The sequence below is a fragment of the Aythya marila genome (genome assembly GCF_965140915.1).
Source record: "Aythya marila genome assembly, contig: HAP1_HAP1_SCAFFOLD_23, whole genome shotgun sequence".
NCBI lineage: Eukaryota > Metazoa > Chordata > Aves > Anseriformes > Anatidae > Aythya > Aythya marila.
The window spans coordinates 1-13882 of NW_028136975.1; the positions used below are offsets into that span (position 1 = coordinate 1).

General features: G+C 68.1%; 3 protein-coding genes across 3 annotated transcripts; 2 read left to right on the forward strand and 1 right to left on the reverse strand.

The window, feature by feature from the left end:
- Nucleotides 1-6: 6 nt before the first annotated feature.
- Nucleotides 7-1562, forward strand: WDR83OS (WD repeat domain 83 opposite strand). The gene is made up of 4 exons (XM_082785637.1): nt 7-43; nt 126-231; nt 1168-1265; nt 1369-1562. The coding sequence occupies exons 1-4, from the start codon at nt 9-11 to the stop codon at nt 1433-1435; spliced, it is 306 nt and encodes a 101-aa protein (XP_082641763.1). The 5' UTR covers nt 7-8; the 3' UTR covers nt 1436-1562.
- Nucleotides 1563-2727: 1165 nt separating this feature from the next.
- MAN2B1 (mannosidase alpha class 2B member 1) lies at nt 2728-12730 on the forward strand (the record flags this gene model as incomplete). Its single annotated transcript, XM_082785635.1, has 25 exons — nt 2728-2733; nt 2828-2863; nt 3437-3539; nt 4759-4932; nt 5677-5870; nt 6570-6702; nt 7507-7649; nt 7739-7855; nt 7944-8026; nt 8114-8234; nt 8329-8407; nt 8514-8623; nt 8716-8823; nt 8916-9032; nt 9132-9320; nt 9463-9560; nt 10317-10440; nt 10520-10638; nt 10714-10815; nt 11459-11546; nt 11630-11710; nt 11808-12035; nt 12107-12256; nt 12347-12449; nt 12541-12730. 25 exons carry the CDS (start codon nt 2728-2730, stop codon nt 12645-12647), a joined length of 2913 nt encoding a protein of 970 aa, XP_082641761.1. The 3' UTR covers nt 12648-12730.
- A 5-nt stretch (nt 12731-12735) lies between these two features.
- On the reverse strand, nt 12736-13660 carry TRMT1 (tRNA methyltransferase 1; the record flags this gene model as incomplete). The annotated part of the gene is made up of 5 exons (XM_082785636.1): nt 12736-12824; nt 12935-13049; nt 13129-13248; nt 13359-13435; nt 13552-13660. Coding segments are annotated over 5 exons (493 nt in total), but the record flags the coding sequence as incomplete, so codon positions are not given.
- Between the last annotated feature and the right edge of the window lie 222 nt (nt 13661-13882).

The following is a 13882-nucleotide window of genomic DNA, read 5'->3' on the forward strand; positions in this document are numbered from 1 at the left end:
GGGGGGGGATGGCGGACCCCAGGCGACCCGGGAGGGTGGCGCGGTGAGGGGGGGGGGGGGTCACGGGGAGGTGGGGGGGTCACCGGGGGGGCACGGGGGGGCTCACGGTGTCCCCCCCCCCCCAGGTATAAGCCGCCCGCGACCGAGAGTAACCCGGCGCTGGAGGACCCCACCCCCGACTACATGAACCTGCTGGGGATGGTGTTCAGCATGTGCGGGCTCATGCTTAAGGTGGGGGGGTCGGGGGGGGCACCGGGGGGGGGGAACGGGGGGGTAATGGGATGGGGGGGGCACTGGGAGGGGACTGGGAACGGACTGGGAGCGGACTGGGAATGGGGGGAGGCACTGGGAGAGGTAGCAGGGGGGGAACTGGGAACTGGGGGGGGCACTGGGGGGGGGCATTGGGGGGGGACTGGGAATGGTGGGGGTACCGGGGGGGCACCGGGGGGGGAACGGGGGGGTAATGGGATGGGGGGGGCACTGGGAACGGACTGGGAACGGGGGGAGGCACTGGGAGAGGTAGCAGGGGGGGAACTGGGAATGGGGGGAGGCACTGGGGGGGGACTGGGAATGGGGGGGGTGCTGGGGGGGCACCGGGGGGGGAACGGGGGGGTAATGGGACCGGGGGGGGCACTGGGAGGGGGACTGGGAATGGGGGGAGGCACTGGGAGGGGAATGGGAATGGGGGAAGGCACTGGGAGTAGTACCAGGGGGGCAGTGGGAACGGGGGGGGCACTGGGAGAAGCACTGGGTGGGGACTGGGAACTGGGGGGGGAACTGGGAGCAGCACCAGGTGGAAACTGGGAATGGGGGGGGGCACTGGGAGGGGTGTCGGGGGGTGTCAGGGTTTGCTGGGGGTTACCAGGGGTGTTGGGGGGGGGATGCTGGGGGTGTTGAGGTTTACTGGGGGGGGTCCAAGGGGTACTGGGGGGATTCTGGGGGTGCTGGGAGTTACTGGGGGTACTGGGTTTACTGGGGGGGGGGTGCTGGGGGGTGTTGAGTCTTGCTGGATTTGATGGGTCTGGGAGCTACTGGGATTTACTGGGGGTGCTGGGGGAGGGCGTTGTGGGTGTCAGGGGGTACCAGGGGGTGTCAGGGGGTACTGGGGGGGGGGTGCCAGGATCCCAGGATCCTGCCCCCCCCAACCCTCCTGTGTCCCCCCCCCAGCTGAAGTGGTGCGCGTGGATCGCGGTGTACTGCTCCTTCATCAGCTTCGCCAACTCCCGCAGCTCCGAGGACACCAAGCAGATGATGAGCAGCTTCATGTGAGTGCTGCCCCCCCCCGGGACCCCCCCAGAACCCCCCTGGGGGGCGTGGGGAGCACCCACCCCCTGCTGATACCCCCCTGTGTGTGTGTGTCCCCCCCAGGCTCTCCATCTCGGCCGTGGTGATGTCCTATCTGCAGAACCCCCAGCCCATGTCCCCCCCATGGTGACATCCCCCCCCGTGGTGATGTGTGTCCCCCCCCCCCCGGTGACGGTGACCCCACCGTGGGGGGCTCCTCGGTGCCCCCCCCCTCCCGGGGGGCCACGTGGATGTGTTAATAAAAGGGCAGAGCTGCGGCTGGGGGGGGTCTGTGTGTATGGGGGGGGCTGGGGGGGCTGGGGGGAAGACCCCCGGGATCTGGGGGGGAACCTGGGGGGGACCCCTGGGATCTAGGGGGGAAGCTGGGGGGAATCTGGGGCTGGGGTTGGGGTTGGGGGGCAGGATCTGAGGGGGGGATCCCTGGATCTGAGGGGGAGTGCTGGGAGCTGAGGGGGGACCCCATGGGATCTGAGGGGTCCCCAGGATCCAAGGGGGACCCTTAGATCTGAGGGGGATCCCCAGAGCTGAGGGGGATCCCTGGACCTGACAGGGATCCTGGGATCTGAGGGGGGACTCTGGGGTCTGAGGGGGATCCCCAGGGTATGAGGGACCCCCGGGATCTGAGGGGACCCCGGTATATGAAGGAGGAGGCTGGGATCTGGGGGGGTTCCCCAGGGTATGAGGGGGATCTCTGAGATCTGAGAGGATTCCCAGTATCTGAGGGGATCCCTGGGATCTGAGGGGGATCCCCAGTGTATGAGGGACCCCCGGGATCTGAGGGGGACCTCCAGGACCTGAGGGGGATCCCTAGTGTATGGGGGACCCCAGGGATCCAAGGGGACCCCCGGGATCTAAGGGGGATCTCTGGGATCTGTGGGGGATCCCCAGTGTATGAGGGACCCCCATGATCTGAGGGGGATCCCTGGGATCTGAGGGGAACCTCCAGGACCTGAGGGGGACCCCTGGGATCCAAGGGGACCCCCAGGATCTGAGGGGGATCCCTGGGATCTGAGGGGACCCCCGGGATCTGCCCCCCCCCCCAGCAGCCATTGCCGGGATCCCCTCAGCCCCCAGCCCCGCGCCTCCCGCCTGGCGCCTACTCGACGCCCCATTGGAGGAGAGCAGCTGCCCGTCTCCGCTCTCCGCCAATCGCGCCGCGCCGGGGGCGGGGTTTGGGGGAAGCGCGGCAAGCGGGAGCCGTTGCTAACGGTCCATCGGGGGAGGGGCGGGGCCGGCGCTGTCAATCACGGCGGCCCGCCTCCTGCGCGCGCCTCGCGGCCAATCGGGAGGCGACGCGGAGCCGCTCCTCCCGCGCGGAGGCGCCGATTGGCTCCCGCTGGCTGGGTGGGAGGGGCCGAGGGAGCGTTGTCTTCCACTCGGGTCACGTGAAGGGGCGGTCACATGACCGCGGGCACGAGCGGCATGGCGGTACCCGGAGCGGTGCCGCTGCTGCTGCTGCTGCTGGGGCGGCGGGGGCGGGGGGCTGCGGGTACCAGGTGGGGGCACTGGGGGCAACTGGGAGGGACTGGGAGGGACTGGGGGGGGCTGCGGGTACCAGGTGGGGGCACTGGGAGCGACTGGGAGCAACTGGGAGGGGCTGGGGGCACCAGGTGGGGGCACTGGGAGGGACTGGGAGGAACTGGGAGCAACTGGGGGGGGCTGAGGGTACCAGGTGGGGGCACTGGGAGGGACTGGGAGGAACTGGGAGCAACTGGGGGGGGCTGAGGGTACCAATTGGGAGTACTGGGAGGGACTGGGAGGTGTCTGGGGGGAACTGGGAGGGGACTGGAGGGAGCTGGGGGAACTGGGAGGGGGCTGGGGGGAACTGGGACCCCTGGGAGGGGTCAGGCAGGGGGATACCAGGAGGAGGCAGCACGGGGTGGGGGGGGCACACAGGAACTGGGAGCTGGAACTGGGAGCACTGGGACTGAACTGGGTGGGGGGGGGCAGGAAGGAAGGGGGGGGAGGCCCCAATTTCCTCCCCGCGGGGACTTCCCACGGAAACGCCTTGAGGGGGGGGGGGGGAAGGGAACACAGGGCTGTGTGTATGATGGGGGGGGGGCAGGGCGCTGTGTGACCCCCCCCCGGTGTGCCCCCCCCCCCCAAATATGTGTGCCCCCCCCCCCCCCAGTCGTGCCCCCCCACCCGCCCGGGGCTGCTGAACGTTCACCTGGTGGCTCACACCCACGACGACGTCGGCTGGCTCAAGACGGTGGAGCAGTATTACTACGGAGGTGGGGGCCCCCCCCGTGTCCCCCCCCCCCGCCACCTGTCCGCCCCCCCCCCCGGTGTCCCCAAGGCCACCCCGGTGGTTGTAGGCCCGGAGGTGACGCCCCCGCGGCGTCCCCAAGGGCACCCCCCCGGGGACTTCAGGGACACTGGGGCCCCCCAGGGGTGTCCTTGAGGTCCCCCCCCCCGCCAAGTGCTCTGGGGACACCCCCGAGCCCCCCCCCACCCCCCCCCCGGCGGTTGTAGGGATGGAGGTGACACCCCCAACCCTCCCCAGTGTCCCCAGTTCCCCCCCGGGACCCCCAATTCCCTCCCCCAACTCCCCCCCCCCAGTGCCCCCAATTCCCCCCCCCGGAACCCCAATTCCCCCCCAGTGTCCCCAAACCCCCCGTGGGACCCCCAATTCCCCCCTCCAACTCCCCCCGGGACCCCCAATTCCCCCCCCCAGTGTCCCCAACCCCCCCCCGGGACCCTCAATTCCCCCCCCAGTGTCCCCCAACCCCCCCCGGGACCCCCAATTCCCCCCCCAGCATCCCTCAACCCCCCCCAGTGTCCCCAATTCCCCCCCTAGCGTCCCCAAACCCCCCCTGGGACCCCCAATTCCCCCCCCAGTGCCACCAATTCTCCCCCAGGTCCCCCAATTCCCCCCCCCAGTGTCCCCAACCCCCCCCAGCGTCCCCAATTCCCCCCTGGGACCCCCAATTCCCCCCCCCCAGTGTCCCCAATTCCCCCCCCAGCATCCCTCAACCCCCCACAGTGTCCCCAATTCCCCCCCCAGTGTCCCCAAACCCCCCCCAATTCCCCCCCCAGGTTCCCCAATTCCCCCCCCAATGTCCCCAATTCCCCCTCAATTCCCCTCCCAGTGTCCCCAAACCGCCCCCAACCCCCCCCGGGACCCCCAATTCCCCCCCCAGTGTCCCCAACCCCCCCCCAACCCCCCCCAGTGTCCCCAAACCCCCCCCAATCTCCCCCCGGGACCCCCAATTCCCCCCCCAGGTTCCCCAATTCCCCCCCCCCAGTGTCCCCAAACCCCCCAGCTCCCCCAATTCCCCCCCGGGACCCCCAGGTCCCCCAATTCCCCCCCCCAGCATCCCTCAACCCCCCCAGTGTCCCCAATTCCCCCCCCCAGGACCCTCAATTCCCCCTCAAACCCGCCCCAATTCCCCCCCGGGACCCCCAATTCCCCCCCAGCATCCCCAAACCCCCCCCAATTCCCCCCCCCAGCGCAGAACGCGGTTCAGCACGGGGGGGTCCAGTACATCCTGGACTCGGTGGTGGCCGAGCTGCTGGCGGCCCCCCCCCGGCGCTTCGCCTACGCCGAGGTGGCCTTCGTGGCACGCTGGTGGCGCCACCAGGACCCCCCCACCCGCAGCGCCGTGCGCAGGCTGGTGCAGCAGGGTGAGGGGGGGGGCACTTTGGGGGGGGGGGGGCACCCGGGGGGGGGTCTGGGGGGGGACTGGGGGGGGTGTGGGGAGCTGGGGAGGGGACTGGGAGGGCGTGGGGAGGGTCCTGGGGGGGGGGGTCCCAGTGGAAAGGGGGCACTGGGGGGGGCACAGGGTGGAGGGGGGGGCACCCGGGGGGGAACCTAGGGTGAGGGGGGGGCACCGGGGGGGGCACTGGGGGGGGACTGGGGGGGTGTGGGGACTTGGGGAGGGGGCTGGGAGGGCGTGGGGAGGGTCCTGGGGGGGGAGTTGGGGTGTCAAGGGGGGGGGTCCCAGTGGAAAGGGGGCACTGGGGGGGCGCGGGGCGGGGGGGGTGTGGGGACCGGGGAGGGCACTGGGGGTTCATGGGGGGGGGCACAGGGGGGTCTTGGGCAGAGAGGGGTGCTGGGGGGGGGGTCACGGGGGGGGCACCCGGGGGGGACTGAGGGGGTGTGGGGATCGGGGCGGGGGCACTTGGGGGTCATGGGGGCACAGGATGGGATTTGGGGGGGGGGGGGGGGTTCTGGAGTACTTGGGGGGGGGGAAATAAAATGGGGGGGGGCACAGTGACAGCGGGGGGGGGGCTCTGGGGTTCCCCAAACCGGGAGGGGGGGGGGGCATCAACATACTTTGGGGCTCACCCAGCAGCACGGGGGGGGGTCTCCAAGCACCGCGTGTGCCCCCCCCCCTTTACCTGTGTGCCCCCCCCACCCCCCCGCAGGCCGGCTGGAGTTCGTGGGGGGGGGCTGGTGCATGGGGGACGAGGGGGCCGCTCACTACGCCCCCGCCCTGGAGCAGCTCACCCTGGGGCGCCGCTTCCTGCGCCGCCAGCTGGGGGGGTGCGCCCCCCCCCGCGTGGCCTGGCAGATCGACCCCTTCGGGCACTCCCGCGAGACCGCCGCCCTCTTCGCGCAGGTTGGGACCCCCCCGGACCCCCCCCAAAGACCCCCCCCCATCCCCCCACCCCTTTCCTGGGGTGCTGAGCCCTGATTTTTAATGCTGCCCCCCCCCTTTTTTTCTTGCCCCCCCTTTTTTGCTTCCCCTCTCCTTTTTTTTTTGGGTTCTCTTCCTTTTTTGTTGCCCCCCCCTTTTTTTTTTGCCCCCCCCCTTTTTTTTTTGTCCCCCCTCCTTTTTGTTGCTCCCACCCCCTTTTTTTGGGTTCTCTCTTCTCCTTTTTTTGCCCCCCCCCTTTTTTTTTTGCCCCCCTCTTTTTATTGCCCCCTTTTTTTTTTGGCTTCCCCCCCCCCTTTTTTTTTGGCTTCCCCCCTCTTTTGTCCCCCCCCCTTCCTTTTTTTTCCCCCTTTTTTTCCGGTTGCCCCCCCTTTTTTTTGCTTCTCCCCCTTTTTTTTACCTCCCTTTTTTTTTTTTTTGGCTCCCATCCCCTTTTTCTTTTTCTTTCTCCCCCCCCCTTTTTTTTTTATTTATTTTTTTGCCCCCCTCTTTTTTTTTTGGTCCCATCCCCCCCCTTCTTCTTTATTACCCCCCTTTTTTCATCTCCCATCCCCTTTTTCTTTTTGGTTCCCTCCCCTTTTTTTGGGTTCCCCCACCCCCTTTTTTTTTTTTTTTTTTTTTTTTTTTTAACCCCCCCCTTTTTTTTTTTGTGCCCCCCCCCAGATGGGTTACGACGGGCTGTTTGTGGGCCGCGTGGACGCCCAGGACAAGGCGGCGCGGGAGCAGCGCCGGGAGCTGGAGCTAATCTGGAGGGCGAGCAGCAGCCTCCCCCCCCCCACCGCCGACATCTTCACGGGTGGGGGGGCGCGGGGACCCCCCCCAGGGCCCTCCCGGCACCCTGACCCCGTCCTCCATCCCCGGGGGGTTCCTAATCCCATCCTTTATCTCTAGGGGTGTCCTAATCCCAGTCATTGTTCCTAGGGGTTGTTTTAATCCCCTTTTTCGTTCCTGGGGGGCGTCCTAATCCCGTCCCCCATTCCTGGGGGCCATCCTAATCCCGCTCATCATCCCTAGGGGCGTCCTAATCCCATCCCCCATCCCTGGGAAGCATCCTAATCCCGTTCTCCATCCCTGGGAGGCATCCTAATCCCGTTTTCCATCCCTGGGGGGGATCCTGATCTTGTCCCCCTTCACTGGGGGGCATCCTAATCCCATTTCTTATCCCTTGGGGGTGTCCTAATCCTGTCTCCCATCCCTCGGGATTTATCCTAATCCCACCCCCGGTCCCTGGGGCCATCCTAATCCCATCCTTGGGCCCACCCTAATCCCACCCCCCATCCCTAAAGCCACCCTAATCCCACCCCTGAGCCCACCCTAATCCCACCCTAATCCCACCCCCAATCCCTAAAACCACCCTAATCCCACCCCTGAGCCCACCCTAATCCCACCCCCCATCCCTAAAGCCACCCTAATCCCACCCCTGAGCCCACTCTAATCCCACCCCCCCTCCCCACCTCTAATCCCAGCCCCATTTCCACCCCAATCTCCCCATTCCCAAGGGGCCAACCCTACCCCCAGCCCCCCCGTGACCCTCCCCATCCCCATCCCGACCTCGTGTCCCCCCCCCACACCCCCCTGTGCCCCCTGCCCCCCCCCCCAGGCATCCTCCCCAACGGCTACAACCCCCCCCCGGGCTTCTGCTGGGACCAGCTCTGCGCCGACCCCCCCGTGGTGGACGAGGACAGCGAGGAGAACAACGTGGATTCCCTCGTCTCCAGCTTCCTCCGCATCGCCGCCAGCCAGGTGGGGGCTTCAGGGCACTGGGGGGGGGGGGGTCCTGCATCAAAAGGGGGGGGTCAGGGTGCTGAACGCCCCCCCCCGCCCCCCCCCAGGCTGAGCGCTACCGCACCAACCACATCGTCATGACCATGGGCTCCGATTTCCACTACGAGAACGCCCACCTCTGGTTCAAGAACCTGGACAAGCTCATCGCCCACGTCAACGCCAGGGTGAGCGGGACCCCCCCCCTTTTTATTAGGGTGCCCCCCCTTGCTTTTTGGGCCCCCCCCAGAGCGTTTTTCCCCCCCCTGTTCACAGCAAGCCAACGGCAGCCGCGTGCACGTCCTGTACTCGACGCCCTCCTGCTACCTCTGGGAGCTGCACCGCGCCAACCTCACCTGGTAAGGACCCCCAGGAGGGTTTTTTTTTTAAATTTGGGGGGGGGGGACACACAGACAGATGCCCCCCCCCCTTGGGTTTGCTCCCAGGTCCGTGAAGACGGACGATTTCTTCCCCTACGCGGACGGCCCCCACCAGTTCTGGACGGGTTATTTCACCAGCCGGCCCGCCTTCAAGCGCTACGAGCGCCTCAGCAGCAACTTCCTGCAGGTGGGTGCCCCCCCCTGAGCCACCCATGGGTGCCCCCCCACCTCTGCGACCCCCCCCTTTTTTGATTTTGCACCCCCCCCCCCCTTCCTTGCAGATCTGCAGCCAGCTGGAGGCGTTGGCGGGGGCGGCGGCGCGCAAGGGTCCCTACGGCGTCGGGGACAGCTCCGTGCTCCGTAAGTGGGGGGGTCCCCAACCCCTCCTGACCCCCCCCCCAGCTCCGTGAGGCCCCCCCCAGCTCCGTGAGGCCCCCCCCAACCTTGTGCCCCCCCCCCAAAAAAGGCGAAGCCGTGGCTGTGGCCCAGCACCACGATGCCATCACCGGCACGGAGAAGCAGCACGTGGCCGACGATTACGCACGGCAGCTGGCGGCGGGCTGGAAAGGCTGCCAGGTACAGGGTGTGGGGGGGGGATTTTTGGGGATTTGGGGGGGGTTGTGGACATGGGGGGGCACCCATGGGTGTCACCGACCCCCCCCCTGCAGGTCCTGATGGCCAACGCCTTGGCGAGCCTGGGGGGCAGCGAGGAGAAATTCGTCTTCTGCGACGGGCTCAACGTCAGCGCCTGCCCCCTGAGCGAGGCGGCCGGCCGCGTGAGGAGGGGGTTTTTGGGGAGGGAGGGGGGCACCCTGGGACCCCCCCCCGTGTCCCCAGTGTCCCTAATTGTCCCCCCCGGCCCCCCCAGTTCTCCGTCATCCTCTACAACCCCCTCCCTCGCCGCGTCTCCTGGCCGGTCCGGCTGCCGGTTAACGGCACGGCGTACGCGGTCACGGACCCCCGGGGCCAGCCCGTGCCCAGCGAGGTGAGCCGGGACCCCCCCCAAAATATCCCCGTCCCCCCCCCGCTTCCATTTCGTGGCCCCCCCCCACCTCACCCACCCACTCGTGTCCCCCCCCCAAAGGTCGTCCCCGTCTCCGGTGCCACCCGGCGGCTGCGGCGGGCCGAGGACGGTGCCGCGGTGCGGGAGCTCCTCTTCCAAGCCTCTGCCCCCCCCCTGGGTTTCAGCAGCTTCGGGGTGACCCGGCTGAAATATGGGGGCCCCCCCGGACCCCCCCCGGCAGCCCAAGGGCCTTGGGAAATCCAGAACGAGGTAGGACCCCCCCCCCCAACCCCCAGGAATTTGGGGAGAGCCCCCGGTGCTGAGCGGTGGCAGCACGGCCCCGGGGCCCCCCCCCTCTCCCCGGTTTTAAGAGGGGGGGGGGGCTCTGAGCCATGGGTGCCTCCTCCCGCAGCACCTTCGGGTGCTCTTCGACCCCGCCACCGGGCTGCTGAAGGAGATCCAGAACCTGGAGCGAGGCCTCGTGCTGCCGGTCACCCAGAGCTTCTACTGGTGGGTACTGGGGGCTGGGGGGGGGCTGGGGCTGGGGCTGGCCTCCACGACCTCCCCCCCACCTCCTCGTCCTCTCCTCCTCCTCCTCCTCCTCATCCTCTCCCTCTCCCTGTTCTCCTTCTCCTCCCCGTCCTCCTCATCTTCCTCCTTTCCCTGTCCTCCTCCTCCTCGTCCTCATTCTCTCCCCATCCTCTCCTCGTCCTCCTTTCTTCATCCTCATCTTCCTCCTCTCCTCATCCCTGGCCTCCTCCTCATCCTCATTCTCTCCCCATCTTTCTTTCCTCATCCTCATCTTCCTCTCCCTGGCCCCATCCCCCCCCTCTCCTAATCCCTGGCTTCCTCCTCCTCGTCCTCTCCTCATCCCCAGCCTCCTCATCCTCATCCCTGACCTCCTCTCCCCATCCTCCTTGTTGTCTTCTCCCCGTCCTCCTCCTCCTTCTCCCCAGCCCCATCCTCCTCATCCTCCTCTCCCCAGCCTCCTCCTCGTCCTCTCTTCATCCTCAGCCGCCTCCTCCTCATCCTCCTCTCCTCATCCCTGGCCTCCTCTCCCCATCTTCCTCCTCCTCCTTATCCTCCTCCTCCTCCTCGTCCTCCTCTCCCCAGCCTCCTCCTCATCCTCTCTTCATCCTCATCTCCTCTCCCCAGCCACCTCCTCCTCTCCCCAGCCTCCTCCTCATCCTCTCTTCATCCTCCTCCTCCTCCTCTTCCCAGCCTCCTCCTCATCCTCTCTTCATCCTCCTCCTCCTCCTCCCGCAGGTACAACGCCAGCATCGGGGACTCGGCGAGCCCGCAGGCGTCGGGCGCTTACATCTTCCGCCCCAACAGCTCCCGACCCTTCCCCATCTCAGCCTCCGGCCGCGTCCCCACCTCCCTGCTGAAGGTGTGTGCTGCTGGGGGGGGGTCTTTACATCCGGGGGGGGGTGTTTTTGGGGTGCTGACCCCCCCGTTTTTCCCCGCAGAACGCGCTGGTGCAGGAGCTGCAGCAGAATTTCTCCTCCTGGTGCTCGCAGGTGGTGCGGCTCCGCGCGGGGCAGCGCTACCTGGAGCTGGAGTGGACGGTGGGACCCATCCCCGTGGGGTGAGCGGGGGTCTCGGGGGGGGTCGTGGGGGGGTTGGGAAGGACCCCCCCTTACCCCTACAGCTCCTCCTGTAGGGATGGATGGGGTAAGGAGATCATCAGCCGCTTCGACACCCCGCTGCGCACCAACGCGCGCTTCTACACCGACTCCAACGGGCGGCAGGTCCTGGAGCGCAGGTGGGGGCCCCAAACCCCCCCCCGGACCCCCATTTACCCCCCCAGGATCCCCATTTACCCCCTGTTTACACCCCCAGGGCCCCCATTTACCTCCCAGGATCCCTGTTTACCCCTCTAGAACCCCTGTTTACCCCCCCAGGACCCCTGTTTAATCCCCAGGGCCCCCATTTACCTCCTGTTTACAACCCCAGGGCCCCCATTTCCCCCCCCCAGGACCCCCATTTGACTCCTAGGACCCCCATTTACCCCCCCAGGATCCCTACTTACCCTCCCTGGACCTCCTATTACCCCCCCAGGACCCCCATTTACCCCCATTAACCCCCCAGGACCCCCATTTACCCCCTATTACCCCCCAAGACCCCCCTTTACCTCCTATTAACCCCCCAGCGCCCCATTTAACACCCATTTATCCCCCCAAGACCCCCATTTATGCCCCCCAGGACCCCTTTTACCCCCCATTTACCCCCCCAGGATCCCTGCTTATCCTCCCTGGGCCTCCTATTACCCCACCAGGCCCCCCATTTATCCCCTATAACCCCCCCAGAGCCCCCATTTATCCCCCTAGGACCCCCATTTATCCCCCCCAGGACCCCATTCACCCCCCCTTCACCCCCCCAACCCTTTTCTCTCTCCCCCCCCCAAGGCGCGACCACCGCCCCACCTGGAACCTGACGCAGACGGAGCCGGTGGCCGGCAACTATTACCCCGTGAACACCCGAATCTTCATCAAGGTGCCAGCCTCATCCTGGGGGGGGGGCTCAGGCTGTCCCTGGGGGGGGTCCACCCTCATCTCACCCCCTTCCCCCCCCCACAGGACGCCAAGCTGCAGCTGACGGTGCTGACGGACCGCTCGCAGGGCGGCTCCAGCCTCGCCGACGGCTCCTTGGAGCTCATGGTGCGTGCCGGAGGAGGGGGGGGGGGGTCTCCCATTTCCACGCCGTGCCCCCCCACCCTATAACCAAACCCCCCCCCCCACCCCGGGACCTCTCCAGGTCCACCGGCGGCTGCTGTACGACGACAACCGGGGCGTGGGGGAGCCGCTTTCGGAGCCGGGGGAGGACGGGCAGGGGCTGGTGGTGCGCGGCCGCCACCTCGTCCTCCTCGACACCGTCACCACCGCGGCCGACGGGCACCGGCTGCTGGCGCAGGAGCTGGTGGGGGCACCCTACGTGCTGCTGGCACAGCCCGGGGACCCCAAAAACCACCCCAATCTGCAGCAGGTAACCTGAGAGGGGACGGGGAGGGGGGTCCTGGTGGTTTTGCAACCCCCGCTGACCCCCCCCGGGTGCAGTTTTCGGGGCTGCAGCGGGAGCTGCCCCCCAACGTCCACCTCCTGACGCTGGCGGCGTGGGACGGGGGCAGCGTCCTGCTGCGGCTCGAGCACCAGTTTGAGAAGGGGGAGAGCACCAACGGCTCGCAGCCCGTCACCGTCAACCTCTTAGTGAGCCACTGCCCCATCCTAGGCTTCCCCCTGCCGCCCCCCCCGGGGTGGTCCCTGATTTATTTTGTGCCCCCCCCTCGCGTTTTCCAGACTCTTTTCTCCTCCTTCACCATCACGGCCGTGCAGGAGATGAGCCTGGGCGCCGACATGCCCCTCGACGCCGTGTCCCGCCTGGTCTGGAACCCGGCCACAGGTACCGGGAGGGTCCCAAGGCAGGGGGGGGGTCCTGGGGGGGGTCCTCAGCACCCCCTCACCCTTTTTTTTTTTTTTTTTCCCCCCCCCAGGTCCTGCCCGGCCCCGGCGTGCCCCCAAACTGGACCCGAGCCGGGTGACGCTGCGCCCCATGGAGATCCGCACCTTCGTGGCCACCGTGCGGCGCACGCGGGCCTGACCCCCCCTTCCCCCTAATTTCCACCTGGGGGGGGGGCTCTCCTTGTGTGCCCCCCCCCCCGTTTTGCATTAAAAACAATGTGAATTTTCTCCAGGCTCGGTTTAATCAGGGCTGGGGGGCGGCCGGGGGCTCCTCCTCGTGCGAGTAGCGGCACTGGGCGCCCAACGAGCAGTTTCCCTGTTGGGGGGGGGGGGGGAAGAGAGGAAAGAGGGGAGCCGGGGGGGGGGTGAGCTGGGCTCAGGACCCCCCCAGGTTGCCCCCCCCGTGCCCCCCAGCCCCCTCCCCACCTCCTTGAAGCGCTTGCAGGGGAAATGCTTGAGGCTGCTGCCGTCGTCCGCCCGCTCCGTCCGCTTGTTCTGCAGCCGCTGCCGCTTCTCCTGGAGGCAGGGGGAGATGCCTCCCCTGGGGGGGGGGGGGCACACGGTGAGGGTCTACAAGCCCCCCCCCCCCGATAAAGGCAGCCCCCCCTTAGCTCCCTTACCCTGCTTTAGCCCGGGCTTTGGGCCCCCAAAACGCCTCGGGGTTCTCGGGGAAGCGCTTCAGGCCCCGCTTGCGGGAGCTGGGGTTGGCGTCGTCGCGGAGAGCGAAGGAAGCTTGGAGCCTGGGGGGGGCAAAAAGGATGAAAGGGGGGGGTCAGGGCTGCTCGGGGTGGTGGTGGGGGGGCAGCAGGGCCCCCCCCCCCAGCTTTGCAGGGAGGTTTTGGGGTCGTACGTGGGCTCCACAGCGAGGATACGGGCAGCGGGGCTCGTCTCCGCCAGCCGCTCGCGCTTCACTGGGTGCAGCTTGGTCTGGGGGGGGGGGGGGGGGGGGACAAAGGGAAACGGGGGGGTCAGGGCCGGCTCTGGGCCTGGGGGGGGGTCCGTGGGGATGTCCTGGGGGGGGGTCGTGCCCCCCCCTCCCTCACCCAGCAGCGCATGATGTCCCAGAGCACGGCGGGGGGGGCGTCCGTCTTGACGGCGTTCTTGCAGGCGTGCGAGAGCGAGACGCGGTGCCCGGCGTGCAGCAGGGCCGACCTGGGGGGGGGTCATGGGGGGGCTTTTTTGGGGTTGGGTGGGGGTTTTTAAGGGTTGGGGGGCTTTTTTGGGGTTGGGGGGTGGCTTTGGGAGGGGGTGAGAGGGAAAGGGGGGTGCTGAGGGGGGAATGGAGGGGCTGGGGGGGGCATTGGGGGCAGAGAGGGGAAGGGGGGGTTAAGCCCAAGGAAGGGATGGTGGGGGGGGGGCTATGGGGGCTGGGGG